At 37.9% G+C, this 14,411-nt stretch overlaps 3 protein-coding genes across 4 annotated transcripts in view; 1 reads left to right on the top strand and 2 right to left on the bottom strand.

Annotated features, from left to right (window-relative positions):
- Positions 1-1,301, top strand: part of LOC6563303 (myosin-11) — a 34,481-nt gene extending 33,180 nt beyond the window's left edge. For both annotated transcript variants that reach the window (XM_032737707.2, XM_001990386.3), the window contains 3 exons: positions 158-235; positions 307-447; positions 519-1,301. In XM_032737707.2, coding sequence (XP_032593598.2) covers positions 158-235; positions 307-447; positions 519-755 — 456 coding nt within the window. In that variant the 3' untranslated portion in view covers positions 756-1,301. The remainder of the gene's footprint in view (positions 1-157; positions 236-306; positions 448-518) is intronic.
- A 461-nt stretch (positions 1,302-1,762) lies between these two features.
- Positions 1,763-10,392, bottom strand: LOC6563307. The gene is made up of 6 exons (XM_032737712.2): positions 9,789-10,392; positions 7,782-7,949; positions 4,367-4,450; positions 4,150-4,300; positions 3,560-3,681; positions 1,763-3,499 (listed from the first exon to the last, which is right to left on the bottom strand). Exons 2-6 carry the CDS (start codon positions 7,863-7,865, stop codon positions 1,949-1,951), a joined length of 1,992 nt encoding a protein of 663 aa, XP_032593603.1. The 5' UTR covers positions 7,866-7,949; positions 9,789-10,392; the 3' UTR covers positions 1,763-1,948.
- A 1,320-nt stretch (positions 10,393-11,712) lies between these two features.
- On the bottom strand, positions 11,713-12,695 carry LOC6563308. Its single transcript, XM_001990388.2, has 3 exons — positions 12,273-12,695; positions 12,081-12,214; positions 11,713-12,000 (listed from the first exon to the last, which is right to left on the bottom strand). Exons 1-3 carry the CDS (start codon positions 12,536-12,538, stop codon positions 11,849-11,851), a joined length of 552 nt encoding a protein of 183 aa, XP_001990424.1. The 5' UTR covers positions 12,539-12,695; the 3' UTR covers positions 11,713-11,848.
- Positions 12,696-14,411: the final 1,716 nt, after the last annotated feature.

Below are 14,411 nucleotides of genomic sequence, written 5' to 3'. Positions count from 1 at the left end.
ATTCGTTTCCGAAGCCTATATCTCTCGCATCCAGCCTGTTCTGTGGCACTTGTTATCAGCTCGTATTACTTATCGATATCAGAGTATTCCGCAGTTGGTTACGCTCGACTGCAAAGTTTTCACTGGTTTTAATCTGTCATTTTATAATTTCCTGCAGAAATTTTTCATTGATTCCATAATTTGCGATTTACATGCCATGGATCATGTGTTGACCAAGAATAAACTTCAACCCAAGGTAAATTTGATTTTATAATCGCATTGCTTTATCCGCATTATTTTCTAATTGTTGGACTTTGTCATCCACAGAAATCGAAGCCATCGCCTACCATGGGCAGTGCACCGGGTGAGAGCTTTCCGGTGACCATCAAAGATGTCTCCAGCTTGGGCTGTCGAGCGCTCTATGTGCGCTGGTACATTGAGGACTGCGCGGCCATTGGTGGCTATGAGGTGAGCTTAAATCGAATTTAAATCTTATCGGTATCCAATTCGTTAATTAATGCGTCCATTTCAATTGTTAGATCTATGTGGATGGGCATTTGACGAATCGTTTTTATAGTTTCCGACACGAGGCTGGCGTTGTGGCCAATGTGGATGTGACCCGAGGCCATCAAATAATTCTGCGCGCCCTGACGGTGGGTCAAGAGTTTGGCGACGAGCCCGGCTGCGATAAGAATGCCATGGCGCACGCCCATCCCGAGATGCTGGTGGGCGCCAGCCGGCCCTGGACGCCCAGTGTCTTTTTTTATGAACCCTAAGTTCGTGTGCTAGTCAAAAGTTTTATTAGCAAGTTTTGTCCGTTCTCTTCCAGTTATCACCCCCCCTGCCCTTATCATTAGCTTATGTCCCTTTACACCCTTTACTTTACATGAATCAATTGTATCATTTGTAAATCGTGAGGAATCCAAAGTGTTCCTTTTCAAGTGCACAATTCAAGTGCTTCACAAATGTGCCTTAAAATGTTTACTCGTCGAAGTTGCACATGTTATGCGATTTAAACGCGTTACATATATATATATATATACATCTATATATATATAAATATTTCAATCTGTTAGACTACAAACAAAATTAGAGATGGGCAATTTATAGAAATTGATCTTAATCTTGTGTTAATAGAAAAACGTTATACTCGAAAAGTGTTTGTTTAATATTGCAAGTGTTGTACAGTCTCAATTGCACTAAATCACAGTGCTGTGTAAAGTCACAATCGCAATGAAAATCGTAGTAAATCACAGTGAATCAATGTAATGAATGCATGTAATCACAATAAATCACACAGTTAATAACTGTGGTAAAGAATATCACTGAGTGGAACAATGAATCAATGTTAATCACTGGAAATCACACTGAAAATCACACTTGATCATCACAATCGCAATGAGCACCTATATCAGGCATATATTGTCACAATCAATAACAGCAAACATATATTTTAGATAAGCATATTGATCAATGAATTGATTGAGCTATTGTGAAACCCACTAATACACAATGCTTATGACTCGTAATACTCATAAATCATTTGCTGTTAAGTCTTGTCGCCCATCTCTATGAACGTAGTAGGGAGTTATAGTTAGTCTGCCGTTTTAGGCAAGCAAAACTGTTGCATGTTATCGATAACAGTTATTCTAATATTAATATTACTTACCACCTGGAACGTAGCAATTGTGGACCAAGGTTCATTTTTGAATATACGTAGTTTTTACACACTATTTAATGCGCATTATTTTTACTGTGAAATATACAATAAAATTAACATTTAAATGCATGAAATGCACGATGCTATGGACAGGGGGATATACACACATGTATATACATATGTATTTATGTATGTATGTAGTAAGTAAGTATGTATGTATGTATGTATGTATGTATGTATGTATGTATATGTATGTCATCTAATACTAGTTTGCGTAGTTTGCTTCAATGGAACTGAGAGACTTAAAACTTATCGACGCAGACAGGGCTCGCAGGTGCCGGGTAGCACAAACGATGGATGGCACTCGGGGCACTTGGGATTCTCGCCAAACCATCGGATGTTGCTTGAGGAGCTGCTGCTGCCGCTGCTGCTCCCAGTGGAACGACTGCTGCTGGAGCGACGTTCGGGTATCTTTAGCTGAAAGGAGTTGTATAGATCCCCAGCAGCACTTGAGCCCGGTGCATAGCCAGTCCGTCCGATTGCCTCCAACGGAAACGCATATTCCGGTATGAGCAACTGTTTGCGCAGCTGTGTTATATCCGTTGTGTGGGCAATGGTACTGGGGCTGGCGACCACATCGGAGCGACGTTGTGCCTTCTCGTTGCCCCCCACGGCCAGCTCATTGGGCTTGATCGATCTGGAGGTGGGCAGCCGCTTGCTGATCACAGCTGCTCCACTGTGACTGGCAATGTCATTCAGTTTGCTATTGTAGTTGTCCTGTTTGCTGGCATAGTTGCCGGTCGTCTCGGGATATTCACGTCCATCCACCCCAATGGGCGGATCCAGTTTGGGTGGCTCCAAGCCATTAGCTGGCACCTTCCACTCGTAGTAAATGGGCGGACCTTGTGTGGTGGCTATATCGTGTGGCACAAAGTCCACAAACGGTGGCAGCAGATCATTAAACGGCAGCTCCGCCTTCGATTGTACTCTTGGTGGCGCTGTCGTTGTGGGCGTGGTCAAACGGAAACTCTGCGCTGGCGTCGGCGTGCGATGCTCGATCTTAGTTGTAATGGGAGCGGCAGCGGGAGCAGGTCTATAATTGGTGCTCGCTGTGGTGGCCAGCGTGGAATGGGAGAAAGGTAGTCCGGCAAATGTGGTGGGTCGACTCAATGGTCGCACTGTGGTGCTTGGTCGAGCAGCTGCTGCTGGTGCTACTGCTGCTGCTGATGATGATGATGATGCAGTGAAGCGAAACTTAGTCGGAGCGGTGCTGAAGGGCGCCGCTGAAGAGGTGCGCAATGCATCTGCTGCTTGCTGCTGCTGCTGTTGCTGTTGTTGTCCATCATCCTGATTGTAAATGGGATAGACGAATGGTGGCTCATAGATTTTCGATGGAGTCTTCACAAACTTGACCAGCTTTGTGGTGATATTTTTGTACTGTGCCGCTGGCAGCTCAGCTGAATTGAAATCCGCCGAGGTATTGTAGCGTGTGCTGTGACTGGTGCCCAAATCATCCGTGTCCAGTTCCGTGATGCGCTGATGCAGTGCCTCGGTGCGTTTCGCCACCACAGGCGCTGTGAAGATGGGCCTGCGAGTGGTGGTTGTGGTCGAAGTTGTGGTGCTCCTACGAGTGGTGCTAGTGCTTTGGCGGGTGGTGGCAATGCTGCTGCTGCTTGCTCTTGGTCTGGCAGTGCTGCTAACCACCAGTTCAATCTGCGGCTCATACGCCGGCGGCAGGATTGTGCGACTGGGCGGTGGAATCCGCCAGCGAGTTTGACCATTTTGTGCGAACTGAGTATCAAATTTGACAGCGGTCTTTGTGGAATCGTCGCGTATTTGATTTTGGCTCGGCGTCAATTGCTGCGGCACATAATCGAATCAGTGATGTAAACAATTTGAATGCGGTTCAGTTGCGCTCACCTTGTACTGGCTTCTGAAGGATTCGCCGGAGTAGTCGGGCGCATAGGGACGATCCAGCAGATCGGGACGAGGTGTGCGCAAACTGTTCTCCTCATCGTTCACAAAGGGTTTGTCCCGCTGGCCTGCAGGCAAGGAAAGTGGTGATATAGTTAAATTATTTTTGAATTCGTCAATTTAATTTAATTTAAAATATTTAACAGCTCTAAAAATTGTTTACTTTCTTTTTTTATTTCATTAATTTAATTTTATTTATTTAATTCTGAGTAATTCTGCATTAAACATTTTGATATTTGGCAAAACGATGTAAAATTAAATCAAAAATTCAATTTATTTGTAAAAACGACACCAAAAACATGTTTTTTAAATTATAATGTTTGGTGAAAATATCAGTTTATTGGTTTAAGGAAAAATAGTTAAGTCCGAAGATTATTTTTAATAGAGACCTTGAATAATTATTTACACCACATAAGTTTAAAACACATTCTAAAGCTGTCCAAGTTGCCATTTAATAAAAAAAGTTCTAAAAGTGCTAAAAGCTTAAACCTAGAAAATCATTCTTTGATAAACAATTAAATGTAAATCTCACTTACCAATTAGAAGATTGGCCGCATAGTTGCTCTCAGCCTTGGAGCAGTTGACCATGTACCAGTGATCGCAGATGAGCATGCGCTGCTGGAAGAGCGTCGTATTGGGACAGGTATAGCTGAACTGGCGACCCAGGCCATCGCACATATGGTAGACCTAACCGAGAGGGATGATTACATAATGTATACACTCTGCGAGACTATGAGAGATGATGATGCTCACCTGACAGCCCGTCTCCACGTCGGCATAGTAGCCCGCTGGTCGTCCTGTGCAAGAGAAGGAAGTTTTCGCAATGGCGTTTTGACACTGAGAAATAGATGTAGAGATCGAGTTATGGAGGTATAATGAGATTTTCAGATACATGCAGCCACACAATGAGAACTGCTTGGGGTGCATTCAGTCAAGCTAAGAGCGATTAGTGTAGTTAAACAAATGATACGAGTACAACTCGCTGCTGCTGCTGCTGATCAAGATCTTTGAGTACTCTATCTGGGTACTCGTGCCGAGACAGATGTATGCGAATTTAGCTGGCATGTCTATGTTGATGTGTATGCCTCTGGCTATGGTCCACCAAGTGATGAATTGAAGTGATGTCATAACTTGGCACATGTTGCCACGGCTGCTTGCAACAGACAAGCGACCTGCTGCTGTGTGAAATGTCAACTTTGGTGTATGTTGTGTGATTTTCTGTGATTTTTTTTCTTCCATTTTTTAGATGATTATTTTTATGTTTAATTATATAGAAAAAGTCGTCACAGGTCTGTCGAGCGTTGCCAGTCGCAAATTATAGCCCAATGACTTATCGAAATCTGCCACTGGGCCTCTCCACATAACTACGTGTGAATATGTGACGAAGCTTCCGCACCTAACCCACTTCCCCAGTCTCCCGACCCGCCAGCCTGCCAAGTCCGTGAAAGATAATTTTCCCAGCCGAAAACACACATGAACGCTTCCAGCGCAGCGCAGCCCTACAACAACTTAGCTTAAGTCTTATATAATATTATTGAAAAGAGATATAAAAATAGTTTTGCTGGACAACAGATGTTTTCGCTTGGATTTAGTTGTACATTCGCTTTTTTCTGTGTTTTTTTTTTTTTACTAAACCCTTCGCATTGCTAAAGCCTACTTTTCACAGTTGATTCGACAGCTGTAACTAAACTTAAGCATGTCTTTCAAAAGATCAAAAGATGCAACAAAATATTTTGATTTAAGAAAATTCCTATTTGGAAATATTTAATTCGATAATTTATTATGTGGCGCAAATTTGTATTTATAACATGAACTCGTTTTTCTTGACTTTAATACCCTGTATTTCTCAAAAGCGGAATATACAACTATTCAGTTGATGGGATAAAGCTATAAACATTTTGATGTGGTATATTAAATACTATGCCTGATGGAAGATAATTTGTGATATTTCTAAAGTGAGATCGTATTTTATTTCATCACCTTTTGTATTTTGTTATTTTTTTTCAAAGATCAGGGTATTTTCAAGAGAAGCACCCACATCTGGAGCACACTAATTTGTCAAAATAAAACAGTTCTCAACACTTTTACTCTGGCACTTATGTATATGGCAGCGTTTCCCGTTGACTAATAAGGCAATGCGATTAGCATTCATTTGCGATGTTGTGGGCTCAAATTATTTGCATTTGTATTTGCCTTTTATGGGTATATACATTGCTTAGTGGCAGGCATTCGAACAAATCTCTGGATGCTGAGTCAAAGATGTTAGTCTAGCAACTAGGTATGTGACATGTGAATGGGTGACTAGCCAAAAAGTACTCAGCTAGCGATTTATTTATGTAATTTAATCACACACTGCGAATGGTTGTAACTAATTTCATAGTTAATAGCATTTCATTTGTGGTTGATACTTACTAAAATTTATAAAGTAGCGTTAAATGCGTTAAAATGTTGATGGGGCTTTTCAAGCGATTGCGCAACTTCATAATTTTACCTTTAACTTCAACTTCAACTTCAAATTCAACTTTAAATTCATCTTCATCTTCATTTCAGCGGAGCGAGAAAAGCCAAAACAAACTTTTTTATTCAATGTATTTTGTTCCATTTTTTTTTTGTCGACTTTTTTTTACCACTTCTTGTGCTGCAAAAGTGTCAGTAAAAAGGTCACTTGGTCAGCGACTGCGTCAACGTCTTTGTTTTAATATGCTTGAAGACCTTTGGCGCTGCTTTTGTCGTTGCCAGTGTAACTGTTGTTGCTGTTTGTGGCATGTGTGTGAATGAATAGATGTGGCAGTGTGGCAGTAGAAGGTGCACTCACATAGACAGCCATAGAATAAATTAAAAATGAAACAAAGCGTAAAGAGCGCAAAATTACAACATTTTCCGCCGTTGCTCAAAAGCACTTGGGAAGTGACGCCGTATAAAAAAAACTAGACGAAGAAGCTAAAGCAAAGCAAACGCTGCCAAAGCTTTGCTGAGGGGGGTGTAATGTCCACATGATCGCGGGGAGTGGCAGCATTTTGCAAAATAATAAACACCCAATTTTAATGGCTTAATGTGCCAGCAAATGTTGCATAGAAAAAAATAATAAAAAAGATTAATTATCCCAAAAGTTGGCCCTACATAAAAAAGTAAATGTTTTTAATTTCATTTATCGCAACAAATGGGTTAAAACCTAAAACACTATGTGAATTCGAATATTAATTTCCATGTTACTTTACTTTAATATTGTATTGCATCAAACTGCAATTATTTTTAATTAAAGCATATAAGTTTTTAATTTGAATACACACTTATCGCAGTTTTTATATTTATACTCAGGAAACATAAAGGAAAGCTATTTGTCACGAATTATGTTAAGTAAATAATGAATATTTGTAATAATAATAAATTCTCAGTGTGCATTTCCGAGTAGTCTATCTGGATTTTTCAATTAACTGATTTATCGGAATAATAATATCTGCTGTGAATAACTAATCACACCGAAAAAAAAAATCACAAATATCTCCAACGTCATAAACTAAAGCTTTAAAAAAACTTATTATCAATACTCATTAAATTAACAAAAAAAAAAAAAAAACCCAAGAGTATTAAATTAAATAATTAAATAATGTACAAAATAAATTAAAAATACATATAGCTAAAGCCAAATGTTAAAAGTATAAATGAGGCCCACATTTTTTACTATTATTATTTTCTATAATTGCCTATTCATTTTTAGTATTTTTGGTTAATAACTTATTTTTATACTTTGACAAATATCTTAGCTGTTTTTAGATTTTAGTCTTACTTTGTTTTCAATTTTATTCTGAGTACCACATACCTACATTTTTCTATTTTTAATATAGAAATGACAAACTATTAAAAGACAATATTTTTGAATAGACTTCAGTTGGTGAGGAATTTTGCCTTGTCAGCATGTAAGCATTTAGAATTTTATATATTGCTTAAGCGATTAATTATTGCTATCTCTGGCATGCTAATAAGCACTCGTTCTTTGCTAATCTATGTATGTATACAATTTAAGAAACATTTGTATTATTCTATTAAGTGTAATTTGCATTTCAATGCTCACGTGCCCGAACACCACAATCCACAACACTGTGTTAAGATATTTAGATATTTAATTAGCCGCTGGCTCGGAAGAGAGTCGGCTTAACACGAAACTTACCTCACAGCCCAGAAATAGCGTAAAACAGAATATTGCGAGGGTAATGAGTTGAATATCTTTCAAATTTGTCGTCATTTTCGTCATTTCGCTGTCACCTTTTATTTGTTTATTTGAGTTGTCTCCAGTTACCCAATCGATTGGCGAACTTAATTGTTGTTTTTTTTTTGGCTGAAAGTGTAAAGAAAATATAATGTTGTTTTGGAAAGTGTAGACTAATTGACTTATACATTAAGTTCACAAAATAGGTCTTTTTGTGTCCGAGTTGATTTACTTTAGATGCGCGTAACAACTTTCTTCAACTGTTTTTTATTTATTTTAACAATGGCTAACAATGGGTTTTTGCGTTCCATGGTGAAAACAATTTTCGATTTTAAGTTTTGTAATTAATTGTAATTTAAAAAACATTTGCAGTCGATTTCGTTGCTCTCTGTTGTTATTTTTGTTGTTGCTGTTGCCAACAAGCGGCATAAATTGTTGCCATTTTATGGCTAGAAGAATTAGCAACGCATTTAAAGTTGCCTCTGCCTCTGCCACTGCCTCGACCTCCACCTACAATTCAATTTGCAACCTTGCAGCTTCAGTTTACACACAACACACACACACCCACAACACACACACACAACACACACATACAATGTGTGTTGTGTGTCGTGCCATGTGGCAACTCATCCGAAATGCAATTTTTTGCTGCTTTCCAAGCTTTCCAAATATGCCAAATTGAACTTTGAACTATTTGTAGTTTTTTACTTGCTTTCCTTGAAGCAAAACTAGTTGATCCATTTAAACTCACGCAAGTTGATTTTAAAAGCACTGCGAAAAAATTTGCATTTAGAGACGAGTTTTTTGCTCGTGATTTGCATATTTGGAGTTGATTATCTTCTTGATCCAAAAAAAATTGGGATAATTAAAGTCAAGAATTCAATATATAACCAACTGACATAGTTTTAAATTGTTTATTTTTATCAGTTATATTTGGAATTTTCTCATGATCTGTATTAAGTTGAGTATCGCAATTCTCCACAAATTTGAATTGGTTTAAATTGTAGTTTCTTCATACGATTCTTTTAGTCTGGGAACTGAATTTAATTAAATCACAACGTTTTTAATTATCCAAAAAATCGACTAAGACACATATCTATTATATCTTCTATGTAAAGTCATTAATCAATCTATTTGTAACGCACAAAATAATGGATAGTGGATTGTTTAGAAGCCATTCATTTCTGTTTTATAATACCAACATTTTCTGTATATTTTCTAAATAACATTTTAAAATTCAATTTGTAGGTTTTATGTGATCTCTCAACCAGATTCCTTGAGTACTCCAATCAAGATCACGACACTCAAACCATTTATTTATTATTCGAGTATCCGACTACCAACATATTTCAGCTCTCAAAACATTTCAATTTCGATTTCAGGTTTTCTATTGAACTATTAACAAGATCATTTTGTGCGTTTTGGAGTCGCAGGCACCACCATAATACAAACAGCAAAAAGCACTAAAAAAATGCGGTCCATTTGGATGGTTTTTGTTTTTTTTTTGTTGGTATTTTCCTTGTCTTGACCTTTTTGACAACAGCAACAACAAGCAGCAGCAAATATTTGCAACTTGGTCCTCAGCTCGTGATGCTGGTTTCGTTTTTTATTGCAGTTTTGTGCCTGCCAGCATAACAAGCAAAAAAAAAAAAAAAAAGTAGAAAAAAAAGAAATAACCAAAAACGAAAAACTAGCCAAACTCAAAGCCTATTTGACATTTTTGCAATTTCCACAGAAAGAGCATTTACGGGCCCCAAGATGCTTAGAAGCTGCACCAGCAACAACAAAAACAAAAACAAAAACGAAAACAAAACCAAAAACAACAACAATTATACCAATTAGGTGGCATTACAGGTTGATTACGACTCTGGCATTATTTAGTTTCTAATTGTTGGCATCGGCGAACGAAGGAAGTTATTAAGTTACGACCAGTCGACAGAGTGATCAGAAACATTGTTTACGACTCACCTTCGTCTTAAAGTTGACAAACAAATTGCTGCTCTGATCGTAGGTGGGGTTGTTAATCGCATTCCATGTGGTTAGTTCTGTCGTTATTCTAAACACACATCGAACTGTTTACAACTAACTGCGACACGCTGATCAATCGCCGATCGATGATCGATGATCGTTGATCGTTGATCGCCGACGGATCGGTTGATCTTTCCAAAGATCAAATGTCAGCTGCAGCAGATCGAACGAGAAACAAAGTCAAGAGCACACGCGCCAAATTTGATGGAATCACGTTCGGTCGATGGATGATGTTAAAAATGCATAGATCCATAGATCGACAGATCCAGTTGGCGTAAATTAAATATGTATTTATTATGGCATGCCATTAACACTTAATGCCTATCGACGGTGCACAATCAGCCGTTGCAATTGCAAATTGCACTTCAAACGACGCGCGTTAATATTTTTTGTATTATGTTTGCCGCTACTTTATTTCTCTAAGCTGTATCTCAATCGCTGTGTGAACGTGTATCTGTGTATTTTTGTATTTGTTTATATTTATTTATTTAGTTTTTTTTTAGCCGCTACATCGACCGCATCGAACAACGTCTCGCACAGAACTGATGCCTGCCAATGCATTCAACATGGCTTAAAATTCACATTAGGCCGCTGGCGAAGTCCGCCCGCCAGACGCAGTCGCAAAAGAAGCGCCAAATGATCGTCATCAGCGCCGGCGCACAGTGGCGCAAACTTGTTGAAAAACTTGCACTAACATCAAGTTAATTGGTTAACAACTCCAATAGCAATGATATGGTTTCTATTTTTAGACATTTTTTATTTGCTAATATGCAAATGATTTCGATGTGTATTCACGCAATATTGGCACACTGTGCGGTAAGCATCTTCGTTAATAGCCGAAGGCGGGCGAAGCTGCTGCAAAGATCGTCTAAATGTAGTTGATGTGGGCAGCGCAGTTACGAGGCCCGAGCTAGACTCGTTGCCACAGCTAGAGCCAGAGCCAGAGCTTCAGCTCGTGATAGAGCTCTCAGAGTTGGGCAGGCAACAAAGCGTTAACATAACAACTACAATTTCATTTTCATTTTCATTTTCGTTTCCATTTTCGTTTTCATTTTCATTTGCAATGTACACAGTTTTTGGGGATTCGGGTTATTAGTGTCGGGTATGCCACCGTTTAAGCGGGGAGGCCCTTCACCAAATGACGTGCTGTGCCTGTGTGTGTGTGTCTGTGTGTTTATTTGTCTAATTTATTGGATCGCCAAAACAGTTGGCTAAATAGAGCAATCGCGAAGAGCAACAGCAGCAGCAGCAGCAGCCGAACTCGAGCTCGAGATCTGAGTCAGATTAGGCGGGGGATTACGAAAGGCAGCAACTACAGCCTAGTACAGCGTTGGCGTCGACGTCAACAGCGACAGCGACAGTTACAGCGACAGCGACAGCATCGTTTTTAGATTTCAGTGAATTTTGTAAGATGAGATTTTCATTTTCAATTCATGCCGTTTATTTACTTGTTGTGCCGCCTTTCAAAGCCCTTTGTCGTGCAGCGTAAAAAAAAAAATAGAAAAGAAAAACTGAGAACTGCATTGGGTTAATGCCATATAGATGGGGATTGGGAAAGCAGAGGGGCGCTTGGATCGACTGTTTGTTTGGCTGTTTGGCTGTTTTGTTGTCGATTGTCGGTTGTTGGCTGTCTGTTGCCTCATTGCATTTCTAGGTTCATATATTCATATGGAGATGCAGCAGCAGCAGCAGCAACAGCAGCGTTTATTATTTGGGTTTTTGTGCTCGGGTCGTGACGCTCTGGCTGGGCAGGAAGTTGAAGTACGATGCTGTTGCATGAGGAAAACAATCAAAAGATCTATAAAAAAAAAAAAAAAAATAGATAACCATATTGAAAATGTTGAAGAAAAAACCAAAAACACAATTCAATGAAATAAATGCGTGTTGTTAATATTTTCGTGAATATAACGGTGCAACGGTACGTATACACAACAATGAATTTTGTGACGTTTCTCTACTAAAATTGAGAGTAATGTAAATGTTATCAACTGATAAACACATTAAACATTGGGTGATTGCCTGACTTGCTGTGAGTGTTGCTGGAATTCGGTCAATATGCGGCTCCGCGGAATTTCCGTCTCCACACGGCTGCCGGAAATATCGATGTCTTTGTCATTCTTATCATGGAATATGTCAATTGTGATGCGAACGCCTAAAAAAATAGAAGAATTTTGTTACAGATTGCAAATGAGAATAATCCTATTTTGATCTAAATTTCGGATCTCCACTTACCATATTTGCTGCGTCGAATAGTTGTCTTGCTTTCATATGATTTTGCCACTGATTCACCATTCGAGGCATTCCCGCTTAACGATTGACGTAGCGAAGTTTGGTCATCCAATGTGGTCAATCGAAAGTTGTCTTTGCTATTGTGTAGGCAGTATTAATTGAATAGACAAGTAAATGTAGAAAGAATTGTCTCACTTGCAGCTGTTGCCAGCCTGACCATCTGAGTCTGGCATTTTATTGCAAATGCAACTGCAAAATTCCTGCTCCTCAACCTTTGCAATTTCGCCGAAATATATGGACTTAGCCTTATTCAATTCTTGGTTCTTTTGTGTGGCAAAGTTATAGAGATTTATCATATCACGCACACGAATGGGAGTCTCCTTCTGCACTGGACTTGTTGAATGGCAGACATTGGAATTGATGCTGCAATTATCATCCTCGAAGCTTTGATCGCAACTCATGTCTGTCTTGAGCTGGTTGATACTCTTATTAAAAATATAATGCAGAAAATTTTATCAAATTTTGTTTTGAACAATTTTCTTTTGAAATGTAGGAACCAAAACAGCTACACCAAAATTGAGATTGTGATTGACTGCTACGCACAAACTAGTTCTCAATACAATATTTTTTCAACAGTTGCTGGGTTTATACAAAATATGAATTTTAAACGTTTTATAATACGAATCATAAAAAGTATTGTACATAAATTAAAGACGCATTCTCCGATTCTTAATGATCTGCTGAAACTTTTCACACTTTAATAAATCATTAGAAAACGGAAGACAAGGCATTCATTGTTAAATAATACAAAATGTTGATATACAATATATTAGTAAGAGATGCATATGGATCTATCTTATCTACAGATTGGGTAGAGTCTAAGGTCAAATGCTGATATATTAAGTATTATATAATAATGGGTCGGAAGTGCCTTCTACTGTCTGTTACATAGTTTAACCACGGCAAACAATTCACAGAAATATCATTCAGAAGCAACATGTTCGAGAAAACAAAAGAAATATTCCATTGTAATATGTAATATGTAGTTGTACATAGTTTTAGGGGTTTTAGGTAACATCTTCAGTTCGTTAGCAATTACCAACAATAAGCAAATGTAAATGTAATTCATATTTGAATTGAATTTACAGCACGACCTTCGCTGCGGCAATAACAAAAATCGAAAGAAAAAAAAAACGAAATCGAACCGCATCGGCTTTTGGTGGTTATTAGTGAAATTCGAGACGTACAGTGAATGCCACAATGTTGAATTGTCTTAGCGCGGATTTACTGGAACTGGCAGGCGTTGAATGTACACATATAAATGATGTATGTGTAGATGTACATACCATTCATAATTAGATAGAAGTGTGTGTGTACTCTTGTACGAGCTAATATGTTTTGAAATTGGGTGAGGAATGACTTGCAGCGGCAGCATCATCATTATGATTATCAGCATCATCATCAAAATCAGCAGCGCCAGCTTCAGCATCACCATCAGCTCCATTTGGCACACGCTCCCAAAAAGCCGCTGTTAAGGTCAATCAGTAATTGCGTGCGACATGTGACGATTTCGATATGGTCAGCATCTGTTCAGATTTGCTAAGTAATTTGCCTGATCCAAGTCAAGGATGCACAACAAACATACACTCGGATAAAAAGACCTGAAAATTGGTAAATTGGACCCAAAGATATGCAAGTTTTTCTTATTTCTAGAAATATTTTATGAATGTAAGAAACAAATTTATACAAATTAGAAAGACTGTAAGCTACTGTCATTATTGGTTACTTGACAAATTAATGTTTTATAACCTTTCACTAGGTTGATTAATGTTTAAAGTATAAATGCAATATAAGAAATAAAAAATTTATAAAATCACTTTTCTTAAAATTAAAAAGTGGAATTCGATAATCCTCAAATTATGGTGTTGTTTTATATTTTTGGAATTATTTTCTATTATTAAGAAATGCATTTATAATATGTAGATATGCAAATGTCTCATTCTTGGAAAAACTATTTAGAATGTTTGTATGCGTGAAAAAATCTAATAAAGGGATCCTACTATGTACACACATATGAAACAAACAATATTCTGAATTTTACATAATACACATTAAAAAAAAATCAAACCCTTGACATAACCTTCAATTTATGATATATAAATTCTAAATAATAAGATGAGGAACGAAAATTCAGATTGATTTTTTTTATATTTTTCTATTCACTAACGAATATTTTGAGAAAAGTCAACTTTGATCAAATAGTGCAGAAAACGTTTAAAAATAAATTTAAAAAAAAATTATTTGCAATTCACTTTTTGTATATTTTAGGTCATC

Source organism: Drosophila grimshawi, unplaced genomic scaffold (assembly GCF_018153295.1).
Source record: "Drosophila grimshawi isolate 15287-2541.00 unplaced genomic scaffold, ASM1815329v1 contig_311, whole genome shotgun sequence".
Lineage (NCBI taxonomy): Eukaryota > Metazoa > Arthropoda > Insecta > Diptera > Drosophilidae > Drosophila > Drosophila grimshawi.
Note: the sequence above shows the minus strand (reverse complement) of the source record. Positions and strands in the feature narration are given on the sequence as shown.

Bases quoted from the DNA above. Each gene is read 5' to 3' on its own strand.
- LOC6563307 (XM_032737712.2), bottom strand. From the start codon at position 7,865: ATGACGAAAATGACGACAAATTTGAAAGATATTCAACTCATTACCCTC. The intron at 4,301-4,366 runs GTGAGCATCATC...CCTCTCGGTTAG, and splicing joins ACGTGGAGACGGGCTGTCAG to GTCTACCATATGTGCGATGG. The intron at 3,682-4,149 runs GTAAGTGAGATT...CCTTGCCTGCAG, and splicing joins TGCGGCCAATCTTCTAATTG to GCCAGCGGGACAAACCCTTT.
- LOC6563308 (XM_001990388.2), bottom strand. From the start codon at position 12,538: ATGAGTTGCGATCAAAGCTTCGAGGATGATAATTGCAGCATCAATTCC. The intron at 12,215-12,272 runs GTGAGACAATTC...CCTACACAATAG, and splicing joins CAGGCTGGCAACAGCTGCAA to CAAAGACAACTTTCGATTGA. The intron at 12,001-12,080 runs GTAAGTGGAGAT...CTATTTTTTTAG, and splicing joins TATTCGACGCAGCAAATATG to GCGTTCGCATCACAATTGAC.